At 41.9% G+C, this 18989-nt stretch overlaps 1 protein-coding gene across 2 annotated transcripts in view; it reads right to left on the minus strand.

Annotated features, from left to right (window-relative positions):
• The window catches only part of SEMA3F (semaphorin 3F), a 170581-nt gene that overhangs the window by 32069 nt on the left and 119523 nt on the right, over window positions 1-18989 (minus strand). The window contains exons 5-8 of one of the 2 annotated variants that reach the window (XM_042451541.1): window positions 17962-18081; window positions 13645-13734; window positions 4803-4896; window positions 2478-2597 (exon numbers count right to left, since the gene is read on the minus strand). In XM_042451541.1, coding sequence (XP_042307475.1) covers window positions 2478-2597; window positions 4803-4896; window positions 13645-13734; window positions 17962-18081 — 424 coding nt within the window. The remainder of the gene's footprint in view (window positions 1-2477; window positions 2598-4802; window positions 4897-13644; window positions 13735-17961; window positions 18082-18989) is intronic. The other variant, XM_042451542.1, reaches the window with a different exon arrangement.

Consider the following 18989-nt stretch of genomic DNA (forward strand, 5'->3'; position numbering starts at 1 on the left):
TGAGGGGGAGAGAGGCCAGGCCTGGAAGACGAAGAGCCCTCCTCCAACCACCATCTTGAGGGGGAGAGAGGCCAGGCCTGAAGACAAAGAGCCCTCCTCCAACCACCATCTTGAGGGGGAGAGAGGCCTGGCCTGAAGACAAAGAGCCCTCCTCCTGATCACCATCTTGAGGGGGAGAGAGGCAGGCCAGCAACAACAGGCCTCGCCTGGAAGACAACATTCTTTTAAAATTAATATCAATTATTTCTTTTTAAAAATATTTTGATGCAAAATTTTTACTTGTACACCGCTATGATCAAAGCGGAATAGCGGTCTATAAATAAAATAAATAAAAATAAAAAATAAATAAGGGTATTTGGGGCTCGGCATCATTGTGTGCTCTTCCTGTTGATGACAAATGGAGCATTTTAGAATGACAGATGCCAATAAAACATGCACAGGACAGGAAAGCCCCACTCTAGATTTCTCAGGGATTAGACAGAAAGTATGGGCAAGGCAACCGAGTGTATGGACAAGGCTTTATCAGAGTATTACCAAGGACAAAGGAGAGAGAGAGGTCTGTTGTATGAAAGATAGTATACCAGAAGTACATTGAAAATGTCACAGGAGCCTTCTAGCTGAGAACAGAGGAGAGGTAAAGAAGACCATTGGGTAACGGGTAAAACAGGTGGGGGTGGGGGTTCCACAAAACTGGGTTATGATTCCACTATGCGCAACTAAATCCCCCGGCCTATATATGGACAGATTAAAGAAACCCATCATAGACAGCTGACACTGTTTGGCATGATGCCTAACATTTTAGGAAGCCAGCCCTGAAAACTCACTGTGGAAGAGTGCATTTACAGAATTTACATGACAACAAGTAGGAGGTTGCTTAATGCTTCTGCTGGCATCCTGTCTTCTTAATAAATGCCTTTTATTCAGTCTGATAACAGAGATTTCCTTAAGAGAAAGCTGATAGGATAAGGAAATGGGAGAACCATGCAGCTCCAAACTGGCAGACTTTCTGCTGCTTTAAAAGGGAAAAGAATTAAGTTTGGCATACTTGTTGTTGTTGTGTGTTGTTTTTATTTTTTGGTAAAGATTTGTTCAGATGGGGTTTGACTTTGCCTTCCTCTGAGACTTTCTTAGGAAGCCAAATTTTGAACCAAATTGTCGCTCCGATAAGAGGGCACTTACATCCGGTGTCCCTCAGGGAGCGATTTTATCCCCTATGCTTTTTAACATCTACATGAAACCGCTGGGAGAGATCATCCGGAGACACGGGGCGCGGTGTTATCAGTATGCTGATGACACCCAAATAATTTCCTCTGTGTCTCCGACTGATGCAGTAACTAAGGATGGCATCTCTCCTCTAGATGCCTGCTTGGCGTCGGTAATGGGCTGGATGAGGGAGAACAAACTCAGTGTGAATCCAGGGAAAACGGAAGTACTGGTGATAGGTCCCTCGGTTCCGGGTGGTGAGATTTGTCAGCCTGTCCTGAATGGGGTCACGCTCCCCTTGAGGGACTCGGTGCGCAGCTTGGGAGTACTCCTTGATTCGTCGCTTCATCTGACATCCCAGGTGGACGCGACGGTCAGGAGTGCTTGTTATCAGCTTCGGCTGATACGCCAGCTGCGCCCCTACCTGGGCCGTCGGGACCTTGAAACTGTTGTACATGCTTTGGTAACCTCTCGATTGGACTTCTGCAATGCGCTCTACATGGGGCAACCCTTGTACCAAACCTGGAAGCTTCAATTGGTGCAGAATATGGCAGCCAGACTGGTCGCTGGTACTTCCAGGACAGACCACATAACACCTATTTTAAAAGATCTCCACTGGCTACCCATTCGCTTCCGAGCTCAATACAAGGTGTTGGTTTTGACCTATAAAGCCCTAAATGGCTTGGGCCCAGGGTACTTGGAGGACCGTCTCTCCCCATACAATCCGCCCCGCACACTCAGAACATCTGGGACCAATTTGTTAGAGGTCCCTAAATCCCATTTGGTGAGGACCTCACAGAGGGCTTTTACTATCGCCGCCCCCTCATTGTGGAATAAGCTCCCTATAGAGCTCCGTTCCTCTGCATCTTTAGTTTCTTTTAAGAAACAATTAAAAACGCATCTATTCCAGCTGGCTTTTTCACTCTAGGTAATAGTGTTCTTTCTCTGCTCCTTGTTGTTGTTTTTCGACCCCGGATTAGTGCAATATATTGTCTTTTTCTTGCCCCTAGTGAATTGTGATTTGTATAGATTCCCGTTCCTACCCCTAGTAATGATGTTTTTAAACTTTTTATATTGTGATGTTTTATCTGTATTTTATTGTTTCTTGTCTTGTAAGCCGCCTTGATCATGCAATTGGAAAGGCGGGATATAAATAAAAATTATTATTATTATTATTATTAAATCTCAGTCTCCAATGGACATTAAAATGCATCCTTGTTTTTAATTTTCTACACATCAACCTCCACAGTGCTCCCTTCCCACCCTTTGCTCACCATTTAGCCAACGGGAGTTGTACTGGTCAGTCCTCATTGCAGTCTGTTTGCCCATGGTGCGGAAGATGGCAGCATCTGTGCCCATGAAATCGATGTAGACACCAGCATAGAGTTCTTCATCTGCAGGCAAGAGGGGGCAGAGATCAGAAAAGTACAGGAGGCATTTTTAAAGTGAGGGAACAAGTTTGCAAGGGCATAATGACAATAACTGCCATAGTGTGTACAATGACAATTGCTGGGCATTTCCCCATCCACTCATCCCATTGGGTTTGCTTTTATTTCTTGAAAAGAGCAGGAAAAGACTGGGAAGGGAGGAAACCTATTCTATTTATTATTTGCTTAAGACTAGGTGGTCTCACTAACAATTCCTGCTCAGGTTACTGCTTCACCAAGCAACCCTGAATTCTCATATACAGGGTGGTTCGGAGCTCTGGAGGTGCTCATAATTCATATACATGTGCAAGAATTCTGGTGTGTCTATTAATAGTGGATACAGACATGAGGAAAAAATGGGGGTGAAATCACTGGTACTTTCTAATTTCCCTGCTATATTCACACCATGTCCAAAACTGTTCTCAGTTCTAATAGCACAGAATTATATTTTTAAAGACCAGGTTAATTAAAGCTATAAATCCTTTAACTTTCTGTTCAGTCTTTGTATGGGGTAATGATCATGAGGACAAGCTTTAAACCTGAAATAGCCACCCTTTGAGGGTGGCGAGATAAACCAAAAACAGGGGCAGGGCATAATTTCTGAAGAAAGGGACTTTGACTGTTGTTCTAACATCTCATCTACAGGGGAAGGCTCAAAATGATCAAAAGCAGGTGCAAAATAAAATAAAGATTTCCATTGTGCATCCACATGAGATAGAACACACAAAGACCACTACTATTCTCAACCTCATGGAATTAGCATGGCTTTCCATAGAATGGAGGCTAGGTTAATTAATATTGCCACACATCAAGTGCAGCCCTTAGCCAGATAAACTCACTGGCACAGGGAGACAACACTAGCCTTTCCCAGGTCTGGGTCACAGCTGCTGTGAGATTAATTAAGAAGTTTGGGACTTGTCATGTAAGTGGATACTGATGCCTGGACAAGATCAGAGGCAGCCAGGCCATATCAAGAGGTTGGGGGATTTGCAAGCACTAAGAACTTTGTCCCTTGCTGGAGCTGACTCTTGGGGGAGGTGGAGTGTGTTGGTGCAGCTGTTGTGCCAGTGGAAGGTCCCAGTCAGCTGAACCATGATACCATTCCTAATTATCTTCCTATTGTGACCTGCAAGCCCTATAGGAGAAAGCTCTGTAGGGCTAACCTGCCCTGTTTGTGGCTCCTAAAGAGCTCTGGAGGAACACAGTGCGTCTTAGCAGCCACAATTTTGGGCAACCACAAGTGATGTTGCATCATTTCCAAATATCTTTGGGCCTTTTAAAGAGGGGGAATTCTTCCTGTGGTTTTTGTTGTTGTTTGTTTTGCAGAAAGGGCCTGCCTAACAGCAGCGAAATTAGTTTTGATGGTAGCCAGCAATTTTTGGTCAAAATATTGTTTTATTTTCCTACACTATTAAAAGAGTTGCTGGGGAAAGTCAATGGATTTCCCACGGTGTACTGGAACCCATCCATGCTACATATGACCTGCACAATTCCCATCCTTGAAGGTCAAAGGAATGAAATGAAGATGGGTGATGGGATGCAAGAGCTGGTAAAGTCATTCACAGCACTGGCCAGAAAGTATTCAGTCTTAAAATCAACTTAGAAACAGATTGAGGAGTTACTGTGTATGTGTGTGTGTGTGTGTGGTAAGAGAAGATGATATAAAAGCTGAAAAAGAGAAGGTATGGTGGCAGATAAGACAGTATCCCCATTAATTGCCCATGATGTCAAGAGATTTAAACAAAACCCATAAAATTTGCAGCTGTTTTGACTATGGATCTGGTATTAGAATGCAGTTGACCACTCATTGTCATGTGTGGAATTCTAGGGCAGTAGAAGATGACATGTTGTCTGGTGGACAAATGGAAACTATTGGATGCAGGAGAGTAACATAAATATCATTAGTGAAACTTTGCCAAGGAACTTCTCAGATCTTTGCTATTCACTGAAGCTCTATGGCTTTTTCTTTCTCACCAGATAGGTCACTGCACTCTAGAAGAAAATAAGTTCTGTCCCTTCATATTATTAGTCTCTGAGAAGATGTGTCTGGAATCTCAGCTGCCCATCCATGCCTAAATATGGCTAAAAACATTTCCTGAATAGAGGTGCTTTTTCCCTTGCTTCAGAAAGATCTTGAAATGCCACAGAACTCTTTACAATCCAAGAACTCACTGATTAATGCTGATACAGTGTCCACCTTGGGGTCATAGGAGCATTTTCCTTTTCCTGACTCCAGCCTCTCTGGTTCCAGGTAGAATATATAATCCTGCAATGGAAGGCAATGGATAGTCAAATGATGTATGTTATCACACACTTTTACCTTTGGCTTTTAAAGCAACTTTAAAACAGAAGAAATCTAAAACCATGTGACATACAAGATATTGCATGCACGAGTCACACTGTCCAAACATATCTTTCTGGAATGGAATCCTCCCTGAAAGTTCCAACACCAGGACATAAGGAAACACTAGCACATGATGCAAGCAATGTGTGGAAGCTGCCTTAAATCATTTTCCCTGGTGGTTACACTATGCAGCAAGTTCACTAGCTCACCATGCAGAGCAAACTATCCCCTCTGCCCTGCTTGTACTACTTAGAAGCCTTTTAAATATTTTTGCTTTTGAGACCATAATACAGTACGGTGAAAATAACTAATCTATGTTGCAACCCAATTCAAATAACTCACCTTTAGAAGCCAGCATCCAAACCACCAAGGAGATCTATTTTAAAGCAACCTCCATGGGGTGGCTGAAGTATGACTCTGGACCAAGAGTAATGGAGGAACAGAAGTTGTTGTTAACACATTGCCAATTGACAGTATTCCCTTTGATATTTGCATGCCATACTAATTCCCACCACAATGTTATCTGTTGATTTACAGTTCTATAACAATTCCAGATCAGTTATCTATAAAGCTACAGCAGAGTCAGTCTCTGAACAGCCACTGCATTGACTTTTCAGTGAAGTTATATGAACATCATCTCCCAAATATCATTCCAGACCCAAAGTATCTGTTCAGTATCTAAACTATCAGGGTAGCTTTTTTGCCCCGAATAAACCTGCTGCATAATAGGAAAAGTAAATTGTTAATATTACAACACTATTTCACACAATCTTTATCTTAATGGTGTTAATTTACAAAGCCATGCACAGAAATTATACCACAAAGATCCTGCATAAAACACATAGCTATGATGTTGTAGCTACACTTTCTCTATCTGCCTCCTGAAACTCACCTTAAACGGCAGGCAGTCATCTGGAGTGATTAAAGTCTGTGCTGGGGCCAGAGTGCTGCACTGCAGGAGGGCATGACCAGCCTCTCCTGCCAGTAAGCAAAACTGTGATGAAGAGTTGTGAGAGTCTGTGTCTGCTCCCCACAGCATTGCCCTTCAGTGGAAGGGGCTGATCACATCATCATGCAGTATCCTGCTTGGCCCCAGAACAGTCTGCTGTCATTGCAGATAGGTTACTGGCTTTTGTGGGTTTCAGGGTCATTTGCCAGCATGGCAATAGTATGATGATTGCAAATCTGAATATGAAGCAGTTATAATGTCCATAATACAGTAGGGACTAACAGGTGACCAGTCATACCTCTAGAGCTCATCTCTTGGAAACATCACACGACACATTCAAGGCAAATTTCAGGAACATCGCCACAGAAACCTGTTTCACTTGCAGGTTAACAGATTATATTACTATAAGAAACCTCTTGAAGACCAGCAGGTAAAACCACTGGGGGTGATGGGAAAATGTATTTTACAGTGTATGAACAGTGTTAGTGCTTCATTTCCAGATCGACTAAGTGCTACCTAGCCACATATGAAAGTATATAAAAAGTTGCATCGTTTTTGACAGTGTGTGAATCAGAGATGAAGTGTAATAAGGATCTGTGAAACTGAGATAATTGTGTGAATGTGGCATGAGTTATATCTATCCACTGAAGCATTTCAGAGAACCTCTGAAAGCTTTTAGATACCTTGTGACAAGTCACATCCTTTCCTTGAAATAACACATAACCACAGATCTTTCACATTTCTTTTGGAAGACAATCAAAGGCAAACAAGCCATGATAACCAGAGCGGATGTGATGCAGGCCTTACATATTAGGCTGAAACATGTACTGTGTGTGAATATTCTTCAAACTGCTTGTATCATAAAACAAATGACACATAATGCCATTCATTCTCAAGTAGTATCTCACTACCTACCTCTGGAATTATGAAGAGTTAGCTAGGATGATAATCATGTCTCTAGGTGTCAATGTGGAAGAAAGATATGTGGGGTCTGTCAAGCCAAGATAGCAGAATTAGCCTTTGAGGAAGACAAAGTCCCTTGAATATACAGATCTTTTTAAGGAGATATCTGGAATTCACTGGTCAGAAACAAGTGGTATCTGATGGATCCATTGCTCTGGGAGCAGTGAATCCACTTCTGATTTTACTGCCCCTCCTGTAGTTGCTCTGATTGCAATCACTGTCCCAGTGCGAAAGCTGTCAGGATAAGTCTCAGCACTGGGAAAGCTCCTACACAACTCAAAGAAGCTCCAGTAGAAACATTGATGAAATTGAAAGTGGATTCACTGTCTAAACAGAAGCAGCTTCACCCTAACCTTTTCAAAAACCATTTGGAAGAGGTTTCAGTAAATACTATTGGGTGGAGGGCAGAGAATCAGAGATATTTTGTTTTTGATGGCTTGAGCACAATCTTGGTCAGTTTAAGCACTTGCAATCTTCACAGATTTAAATGGGGAAAAGTAAAGCACAAATGCAATACTATCATTGAAATAAATGAAGTGTGTATTATTGTTTAGAGCATGCCTATTATTTAAACCATGTGATGGTTTAAATGTGATGTGTCAAAATTAATCCCCCTCTTCCGTGAAAATGTTTTAACTGGAATATCACAAAAATGTTTCTGCTTAAAAAAATCAAAGAAAATTAATAAACTGTCAATTAAGAGATTAGAATACATCTTTGTGGATCGGGGGGGGGGGGGGAATTGCTACTTGTATTTTCCCATTTGGTAACATAGTCGTCTTATTTTCTTTGACAGCCCACAACCAACAATTATGCAGGAACTATTCTCCAACTGTGGCTATTTATTAACCAATATTGACTACAGGAATGGATGAGGACGTTTGTTTCTGAATAAATGGTAAAAGCACAGCAGTTTACAACCTTGTGTTCTAAGAAAGGGATGGTATGAAAACTGGAAAGAACAGGAGATGAAAAACACATAGTTCAAACATCATTAACTCAAACCATTATTAAGTTCATCCTTTTGATGCCCATCACTGGGCTTTTCTGAGTGGTGTCAGCACTTTTTTCAGGGCCTTTTCTATTGTCTATGTTTCACCTGACAAATGGCTGAAGTCAGCTCCTTTCAGTGGAATGAGCTGAGTCAGTGTGAGCAGCATTAGGGGCATTAGAGTTGGGATGAGTGACCAAAATGAAAGAAGACACACTATTATGAACATATGGAATTTGAGGTCCTAATATATAATTTCATTAGACACAGGGGTGCCAGCCAAAACATGCAGACACATCCAAAGGCAGAGGCATATCCAAGGAGATCTCGCTAGGTACAGGCAGTGGTAGAATGTTCATAGAATCATAGAGTTGGAAGAGACTGCAAGGGCCATCTAGTCCAACCCCCTGCCATGCAGGAAATCTAAATCAAAGCATCCCCAACAGATGGCCATCTAGCCTCTGTTTAAAGACCTTTAAGGAAGGAAACTCCACTACACTCCAAGGGAGTTTGTTCCACTGTCGAACAGCCCTTACTGTCAGGAAGTTCCTCCTAATGTTGAGGTGGAATCTCTTTTCCTGGAGCTTGCATCCGGGTCCTAGTCTCTGGAGCAGCAGAAAACAAGCTTGCTCCCTCATCAATATGACATCCCTTCAAATGTTTAAACAGGGCTATCAGTGCAGGGTCTCATTGGCTTGGAACTGGGATAGTTAAAAGATTCCTTGCCTCCACCTGTACCTACTTAGACCCTAAGATAGTGAGGATGCTTGGGCCCTTCAGATGTTTCACAAATGCTGGCCATGCTGAAAGAGATGATAGGTGCTATTGTCCACAACATCTGGAAGGCCAAGTTCTTCCCACACTTGCCCAACGATCTCTTCCTGAGCTATTTCTCTAACTCTTTCTGGTGCAGCAGGTAGTTGCTGGGAATTACTGGCAGTTACCTGACATCTAACTTGATGTCTCTTCAGTGCCAGATTAACAGATTTTCAGTGCCAGATTTTTCTAGTGCTTTTTATTTATCTGACCTTTAGTTTACTGTATTTCTATAAAATGCTTGCTTGGTAACTTCCCATCCTACCTTTCTGATGTAATTTCTGTATTCACAAGCAGGCTATATCTTCATTAGAGCCACCTACCCCCTTCCCCAATGCAAACTTTCAAATGTTCTATCAAAAAACTGTTCAACAGAAATTTCTGAACCAGGCTCTCCAAATCTTTTACTGTACAAATGAGTATCACACATCAGAAATGACTGAAGTTTGATTCTAAGTGATCCCCTGAAGAAGGCCTTAAGAATACACTTAGGCCAAAATGTGTTGAGTTTTTCTACAGACTATCTTTGGAGCATCTTGCGATGTATCCCCTGTTTCTTCTGTAGATAATAAAAGTATCACCACCATATATACTAACTAAGGGCATACATGGGCATGTGTACAAACATAGGCTCATATAACATAAACACAAGAAAATACTGTACTGGGAAGAGTATTTGCATCTTATAAGTGAATCACTTTAAGGCTCACAAAAATCCAGCTTTTTTCCACAGACATGTGTCATGCATATCTCTGGGCAAGCTATGACAGCATCTACATCTCTGGTTTGTCACTTGAGACATATGATTGCTTTGCTAAAGCATATAGCACAGCAAGAATGACTTAAAAGAGTACCTCATGTTGAATGTACTCTTTATTCAAGTGGGGATATCTGTCCATAAAAGTCCATTGCCTGAATACAAAAGCAAATGTACTTCCTTACACTGGATTCAAATAAATTAAGTATGACCATCATGTTTGGGATGAAGCAGCTGCTGGACATTTAAGTATAGCAGTCTTTAGAGGAGGACAAATGAAAATGTCACAAACTGTACATTTAAGTAACAACATAGGTTCCACTCACTGGTAGTCAAACCAGGAAAGGAATTTTATTTGGATGTTTATTTGGATCTCAAAATTGGAAGCAGGATGTGACATGTGTTTGCTACACCCCCTACCTCTTTAGACATCTCCATAATCTGGGCGGGGGGAGGGAACCCACCATACTCTCTTCCCTATCCCTTGAGCTAATGGTTTGGAGCCCTTGAGCTAATGGCTTGGGAGGTCAACAGCAGTAGGATATCACTGAAGACTAGCTTACTTTTTCTAACATATGTCAAACATATGTTGACAATGCCCAAGTGAGTGAACAGAGTGAGGCTGATTCTGAAGTTGCTATCAGCCTGTTAAAATGCACGGTATAGTCAGTGACAGTATAAATAGCATGTTAAGAACAAGGAGCAGATTCAAGCTACAAAAAGTTGGATAGAAATACTAAAAGCTGGCCTTTGAGTGAGATCATCTACTGACATACACAAAATCTAATAAGTCCTGCAGACAGCAGACAACAGCCTGCTAGGAAGTCATGCCTGCCATTTCTGACACCTTGATTGTTCTATAGAAAGCTCTCCCTGTTTCATAAGGACAGAACATAATGCAATTCTTATTAGAAGTTGATCACAAGGGGATCCAATAGGAATCATCCCCCCCCAAAAAAAAATGGAGCAAGTGCTCTTTGTCAAATCTAAGCCATGTAAGAAAATATAATGCTCCTTATGTGGTACCCAAAAGGAAGGTAATAATGATAAACAATTATTGTAGGGTTCAATTCAGATTCAGTCATGCTTTGAGTAAATCTGGTGAAATTAATGGATGACATTTATTATGACAAGCAATCTCAGTTTCATTCCAAGCATGACTTAGTTTCGATCCAATCCATTGTCTCCATCTGACTTAACAGCACAGAATCATCTAGGCCAGAGGTGAAGTAATCAGAGATTCCCCCTTTTGCAGCCCACTGTGGACTGAATGGAATCCTTGGTCTCATTTTCACATACATTTAAACTGGTTTGGGATTTGCCTTTGCTCTGTGTTGGTAAATCAATTCCAAAAAGGCCATCATTCTCCCTATGAAAGCAGATCTTTTCATTATCCCCTTGTAATAGCTTCTTTTTTGGCACAATTATCATGTCCACTAGTTTGTGCCACTTTAAAATGAATGTCAATCATCTGTGTGTCATCAGTGATGTAAGCGGGCAGCCCGGCTTGGGCACTATATATATAATTGATAGAAGATTCTATTAATTGGTTTTGCAACTACTTGATTGCCAGTAGCTGCAAAATCAATGAATTGAATATTCTATCATTTTTTTTAAAAAAATTGATAATTTGATTCATTTGTTTTGCAACTACTTATCTCACTGATTGCAAGTAGTTGCAAAATCAATTATTCGAATCTTTTATCAATTTTTTTTAAAAAAATCATGCACCCTTAGGTCATACCACAAGGACAAAGGCAGCACTGAGAGAGGGGGGTATGGTGGATCTACCAAAAACTGAGGAGGGATGGTAAACACCCCTCTGCCATTAGTCCCTGCCCTCCAGAATGATGAGATTCAGACCCATTGTTCCCACTTGTTGAACATGCTCCAGAATCGATTCTTTCCAAAAGAACCGCTAGAAAACTAATGTCTGGGAAAACTTTTTTTATTTTTATTTTTTTGCAATGGCCTCGCTTTATCACAACAGAAATAAATCAAAGTAGAATTGAAACAGGTTTCAAATGGAAATGACGGTCATATAACCTGATCAGTAATTTGCTTTAAATCATAGTGGGAATGAGTCCCTTGACTTGCCATTTCAGCCAGGGATCTGGTTTCATTTATCCTCCTTCCCAACATGAGGGGTGGGGGGGCAGAGAAGAAAGGAAAAAAGAGTACTCCCAGCTGATGCCTATAGAAGACAAGTGTAGAATGTTGAAGATGCCCAAGGTCCCAAGGCATTCTCCTCCCTCTGTGTAGGTAAGAGGGAGAGGAGAAAGAAAGTGCTTAGAAGAAAATGCTCACAAGATTTAGCTCTCTGATTCCCCCATCCCCACATTAGGAGGGATAGGAAAAACCCTTGCATGTTCTGCCAGTACTTAGGGATGCTAGCTGAGCCACAAGGTCACTGGCCAGTCTTCAATACTGCTTGTTGTCTTGGTTGGGATGGTGTGCACAGTGAATAAAGCAAATGCCCACTATCTCAGATGGGTGATTGAAGATAACAAAGCCTCAATTTTCCACTACCTTTCAAGGGAAGAGGCTTGCATCGGATCCTGTGCAGGCAGGATGGCGAACATCTAAAGGCCAGGTTATGCCTGGGGGCTGTAGTTCCCCTGCCCTTGCTTTTGGTTCAGTTGAACAACATCTTTTGATTAAAAAAAAAACACCCAGCAGCAGTGTTCACTTTGCACCCCACAAGAGAAGCAATTAATATCTAAAACTGGGGAATCTTCAGCAGACAAAGTCTGAGAAAGAAAGAAAATGCTGAGGCATCAATCGGGTTCACAGACCGGGAAATTGTGGATGATGCTGAGCCAGTCTCAATCTGTCTGTGGTGCCCCCGTCTTTTTGCCATGAACACCAATGACAGGCACAATGAGCTATCTTGGATTTTAAAGTGAATTCAAGTTTTCTATTGAAATCATAACACCACAACATTAACAAGATTTGAGATCTCAGGGTTGTGTTTGACAGATCAGATCATCTTACAATCCCTAGCTATAAGTTTCTAAACTTTGAAAATTTCAGCTTCAGCAAGAACAGTTTAGAGCAGAATAGAACATGCAACCCACTTTTTTTTAGTAGTCCCATCTCAAATACATACAAGGTAGGATCTACTGTTCAATGCAAGGAGCTTTTCATCCTACTGAAAGCCACAGAGAAACAGAAACTCATTATTTAGCATGATTTTACAAATGGGCGAATACATTCCTTAATGCAACCTACACCAATAGTTAAAATATAATGCTATTTCAGTCTAATCCAATCTCTTGTGCAGAAGGAATTATGCTCAGCAAGACTGGTTCATATGCTCATAGACCAATGGAGGAACTACTTCTATGCAGCTGGATTCGATGATATTTTTATTCTGTTTGTTACTTGAAAACTATATGGGCTGAACAACTGAAAGAGTTCCTTTGACCAATCTCAGCAGGGGAGGACATATTTCTGTAATTCAAGTCACACAATTCCTCATAACCAACATTATATAAAATGTGATGCTCCCTTGCCCACTTTCTGTTTGTGAACCTCACTAACTGAGTGACAGTGACAAAAACCAGAATGGAAATTATGAAGGCAGTTTCTTGCATTGGTTCTGAACTGCACATCCAGTAGGAGGAGCATACATTTCAAAACTAATAAATTCATGTCTTCTCTTCCTCCTTAGTCAGAAATTACATGGTATTATTCACACTCTGAAGCATATGTAACAGATCAATACACCAACCTCCCACCATCATCATAATTTCAATCTGCCCAAATGCCTATTATTCATGCATCCCCACTTCAGTCAAATATTTGTTTGGAACAGCAAGTCCACTTGTACAGATTTCTAATGGCCTGATACACAAATCTATTCTGCACAGTAAGATATGGAAAAAAATATCTTGAGAGTGTTCTTTCCTGGCACAAGACTTGAGTGAGCCTGGGGAAGAAGGAGTTAGTTCAAAAAAGGGGGACGCAAGGAGAGGCTGCACAGGAAACGCGCTCATTGCTGGATGGGGAGGGGTGAACTTAGGGGCCAGCCCTATTTCAGTGGGTCTGGTCCCTTCCCCCTGTTAGTTAGTTGTTAGGTGCATGCCAGTTGACAATGAGGGTTAGAGAGCCCAGGCTCGGGCATGCTGGAGAAGGAGCCAGCTGCGTCCTTGGGGAAGGGAATGGCATGGCAGGGCAGAGCGCAATTCCCACCTTGCGTTCCACTGAAGACGGGTGGAGGGAGGAGTCAACTGCTCTACTTCCCCGTCCTCCCTGCTGGATGGACTGGTTCAGCTCAAAAGCCTGAGGAGAGGAGGAGCAGAGAGTTAGCGCTGGCAGAGCAACCTGCCAGAGAAGCAGGAATGGCAGGGTCTGGCCAGAGAAGACAGCATGCAGAAGTCTCACTGCTCGGTCAAATGCAAACAGATGCTTCCACTGAGACTAAACCCTCCCCCACGTTAAATATTTATGACCTGTCTTGGATCTTTCTGAGTCAGAGATGGGATCTGTTCAGCCTTGCAGATGTTGTTGGGACTGCTGCTCCCAACGTTCCTCTCTATTGGCTATGCTAGCAACAGCTGCTGTGGGTTGCAGTCCAGTGACATCTGGAAGGTGGCATGATTCCCACCCTGAGCTACTCCTTGATTTTCACCATCTGCCAGATTGCTGGATTAATTCTCAGATGCAGAAGTATCACACCAAGGGTACTTCCTCTGCAGGAAATCTTCCACATTTTGAAAATGTCTATAGCCCTGAGGTTATCATTTCTGTTCTATAATCTTCCACTAGTTACAGGATCTAACATTTTGGTAGTATAACAAAACACACTCATTATTTTAATGGATGTTTTAAAAACCTGCAAAAGACCATTCAAAACATTATAGAAAAAGATTTTGAAAGAAAGAGCAGCCTTTCCTAACATCAAGTTGTTCTGTGCTGTAATTCCATACTGTGCTGGCTTAGTCTGCATCGAATGAGGAAAAATGGTTAAGTACAGAATAAATACAATGCAAAGATTTTTAAAATTATTTACCATGGGTTGAGGGAGGTACTCTTTTTGGGTAAAAAAATAAAATTTTGACATATCAGTATATGGAATGAAGTTAAAAATATATGTGAAGTTGAAGGCTTTCATGGCTGGCATCCATAGTTTTTGTGGGTTTTTTGGGCTATGTGGCCATGTTCTAGAAGAGTTTCTTCCTGACGTTTCGCAAGCATCTGTGGCTGACATTTTCAGAGAAGATGCTTTCTCTGAAGATACCAGCCACAGATGCTGATGAAACGTCAGGAAGAAACTCTTCTAGAACATGGCCACATAGCCAGAAAATCCCACAAAAAACTAATTAAAAATATATGTTATGTATCTGGCATATATGCTGTTCTCATCATCTCCTGTTCTTTAATTGTAGGTCCCAGCAGCCCAACCCAGTACAGCCAATAGTGAGGAAAGCTGGGAACTACAATCCCACAACTGGAAGATAAACTTTCACTGCTCAAATTTTTGGGGAAATCCATTACATACATACACACAAAGCTTCTCTTTATGCCATTTTTAAACAATCAATGATCTCTAGTTCAAGGAAAATATAATAGAGGAAACATAAAGTGATAGTAGTATAGTAAAAGTAATTACAAGGTTGATTTTGCTTATATCTGATGGGGTTGTTCCAAAATGTAGTGGGAGCAAATGATAAATCCAATTAAAAACAGAAGGTTTTTTTTAAAAAAAAAATTATTTGCCTATGCTGAACGATTCAGTGTAAAGAAGTATAATTTTTAGCTAACTGGGAATGTCTTATATACAGCTAAAGTCTTATTAATAAAAATCTAATGAAGTGCCATCAATTTTGAAATGACAGTAAGAAATATATCATACTTCCAAACTGACAGAAAATGCAGTCGCCCTGTTCGCGGGGCAGACTGCTTTGCCACTGTAGAGCGGCAAAAACTACAAGCCCCAGAATGCTCTGGGGCTTGCCCGGCTCCCGATTGGCTAGTGGGGCCGGAAGGGGCGGCCCTTCCGGCCCGGGGACGCTCTGGGAGCCGGGCTTGCTGGTGCGGAGCTTCCGGTCCTCCAAGGCTGCCCATTGGTGGGCCCGGCCTTGGGGGCGGGTCATCCCAAGCACCGGGTAGGGACCCGGCTTTGGATAATCAAACAACAATGGGTTGTTTGATTGCACAGATCCTGACCTTATGCTTTGTGCCAACCCTACCAATGGTTTAATAAAGTTGTGGCCTTTCTCCCATGTTGGTGTTCTGTGGTTATTTTGACAAGCACATACAAGGCAAATGGAAAAATATGTGCAAAACAGAAAGAATCTACCAAGGCAGACAATTTTCTTTCAGTATGGATGGTTTTTTATGAGACACTGGATTACACTTTAAGGCTACAGTTTTTATGCAGCCTTGGGATTATTATGGAGGCTCAAACTGAACTGGTTAAAACACGAGAACCTAATGCAAACTACCTATAGCAATGCCATACAACCCTTTTGATTGATGCAGTGGGTCGTTGGTATCTGCTGGGGTTTGGTTCCAGGACTCCCAAAAGCCATGGAGGTTCAAGTCCCATTATATACAATGGCGGAGTAAAATGGTGTCCCTTATGGCAAAATCAAGGTTTGCTTTGGGATTCTTTTTTAATTTTAAGTCATGGATGGTTGGATTCATGAATACAGAATCAATGAGTACGGAGGGCAGACTGTACATGCCAATGTACTGGTTCTTAAATGTTCATTCTCAGAATGTTTTGGACTTTAACTCCTAGAAGTTCCAGTTTTTTTGGAAAGCAGTTTGGAATTCTGTAAACTGAAGACCACAACATCTGGAGAAGCAAAGACTGAGAACCTTGCACTAATTTATACAACACAGTATACACACAGATCAAAATCTGTCAGTATAAATAAAGGCTGGGGAACTTGTTGCCTTGCACATATCTTAGACTACAACTCATCAAGAGAAGTAATAGTGCCGCTCTATTCTGCCTTGGTCAGGCCTCAACTAGAATACTTGTGCACAGCTCTCCCTTGCTGTCCTACATCTAGGGCACATGGAATCATGTGATGCAAGACTTGCCTGTATCTTCACTTGGTTTTGCAGGCATGCCTTAAATACAGGCCCTTTCAAAAACAAAAACAAAAACAAAAGGAGCTAGCTTGTGATTCTGCAGTTAGTTGTTATTGAAAAGGCTTTGTACTCAGGGTGAGAAATCAGAAAAGCCATCCCTTATACTGAGGGGTTTTTGAGACTCTCGATGCTTAAGGTGATGCTGCATTGGCTTGAAGATCCTTGGTATGGCTGCTCAGAAGCTTCCACTTTCTTTGGGATCCCTCTTTTAAATAGCACAAAAAAACGTAATTATTCAGAATTGAATCTGTACAGCATTTCATAAGCTCTAGGTATAATAATGACCATCAGAAAGGTGGAAACACTCTTTGCTAGAACCTGGAGATCCAGGGGCTGAACCCAGGCTGCAATTAGGCTTGCCATATCCCGCCTGGGGGCGGGACTTTCCTGGTTTGGGGTGGGTCTGCATGGTCCCGCCCCAGTTTGCCCCCGCCCCTGGGATTTCCCCCACCCCTGGACTGAGGGCAGGATTCCTTCCCCACTTGGGCTCTGCTGGTGAGAATGGGGCCCAGGCAGGGAAGGAAAACCTCCCCTCAGCGAGGCTCCTTTTCAAATGTAGGACACACACAAAAAAATGTGACCTACATTTGAAAATTTTGTCCTACATTTGTCCAGGTTTGGAGGTCCTGACTTATGGCAACCCTAGCTGCAATCCATTATCTGGGGGAGGGGAGATCAAGGCTAAAGTGTATGTGATGCTTGAGTACATTTCTGAAAATTTATTTTCCCCTGTCTACTGTCCAGATCTTGGGACATTTGCTGCAGCCAATCCCAAACAGTGAGTAGAATAAGCCCACTATTCTGAAAAGTGAGCTACTGGTCCAGAATAGAGAAAGATAAAGTAAGGATATCAAAAGTAAGGATGGGAACATCTATTATGTCTTAATCATTCTCTACTTTATCTATAAAACCAATTCTATATCATGTCCTTTTCTTGCCCTTGTGCTGAACCTTAATTTTTGGAAGAGCACTGTGGGATAATGATTAGTGTTAAGACTAGGACATAGGAAACTCAAGTTCAAATCCCCACCCAGCCATGGAATTTGGACTTGGCTCTACTCAGCCCCTGCCAATCCTCAATTTATAGGGTTACTGAGATTATAAAATAATGTAGTACATACTGTCTTGTGTGGATACTGTCTTGAGCTTCCTGGAGGAAAAGTGGGGGTATAAATATAATAAACAAACCAATGTAAGAGAGTGAAAAGGTCCCACATCTCAGTGATGCCAAATCAATTGGCTTGAGTGACTCAAACACAGCTGTAGGCTCTCCCCTTTGGTCTCTCTGTGATTGTAGCCTGAGGCAATTCACTTAGCATGGCTGAAGACCAAGTCCATATGTTTCTTCTGCACAGCCAGCTCTGACTGCAGTTCCAGCTGTACCCTGCTCCCACAATACCTCACCTGTGCTTTGCGGCCCCGGTTGACAAAGGTGCAGACAGGGTTGTATGCTCCAGTACCACAAACATACAAATGGGTTCGATTCCAGGGTTGGATAAGGCGGATGAAGTTCCCACACTCACCCTGGAAAGCAAGGGGACATTCTGAGTTAGTCTAAGCTTCTGTTTCAAGGAAGGGAGGGGAATTATTCTGTTCCCTGTCATAACATAACCAGTGATTTACACAGATATGGAAGAAATCAGACAATTGCTTCTGCATCATATGTAAGCAATCTGCAAAGGCAGTAAGTCCCATCACATCCCATTGAATGGTCTGGGTATGGTTCCCTTCACTAACATTTAGCACAAGTTAAGACTGAGCCAACCAAGGCATGGTGCTCTTTTGAGAATTGGCAATTAAATCGTTTGGCTCCATTCCCTGCAGCACCTTTTCCAGTTATGATTTGGTGTACTTCAGAGATGGTTTTCCTGATCTTCCTCTATATCAATCTCTGCCAACTTGGTATCTATTCTCCATATGCTGGAGGGTGGATAATTCTGGAAGATGCAGTTCAGTGCATCTGGAGGGCACACTAGTTGGGCATTGCTGTTCTATATAGCATCCCTACTGGAACAATTTCAAAATAAAATTCCCTTCTGGAGCCAACATTTTTTCTCCACATCTTAAGTTACAGCAGCTCTGTAGGTGAAGTATATTACAAATGGTGCAGCCTTGTGCTCCCTCCTCAGTCAATTTATCTGAAGGCTGAGAAAATAATAGCTGTAAGATTGCAGAGAAATATTTGGGTTTCAGGTTGGCAAACCTCAAACTCCTGTTCTTGCTCACTTTCAAAAGCCAGAGAAAATATCATGAATAAGAAAAACATTCATGAAAATTCCTTGTAACGGACCAGTGAGATGTCTTTGGGCCTTATCTACTCAGGGGAGGCAGAAAGAAAACACATTCAAGACAGCCTGTGGCTCTCTGCTCATTAAGAGACACTAAGGTCCTGGAAACAGACCAACTCACAAAGCTTGGGGTGAATAACTCAT

The sequence above is a fragment of the Sceloporus undulatus genome, chromosome 2 (assembly GCF_019175285.1).
Source record: "Sceloporus undulatus isolate JIND9_A2432 ecotype Alabama chromosome 2, SceUnd_v1.1, whole genome shotgun sequence".
In the NCBI taxonomy this organism is placed as follows: domain Eukaryota; kingdom Metazoa; phylum Chordata; class Lepidosauria; order Squamata; family Phrynosomatidae; genus Sceloporus; species Sceloporus undulatus.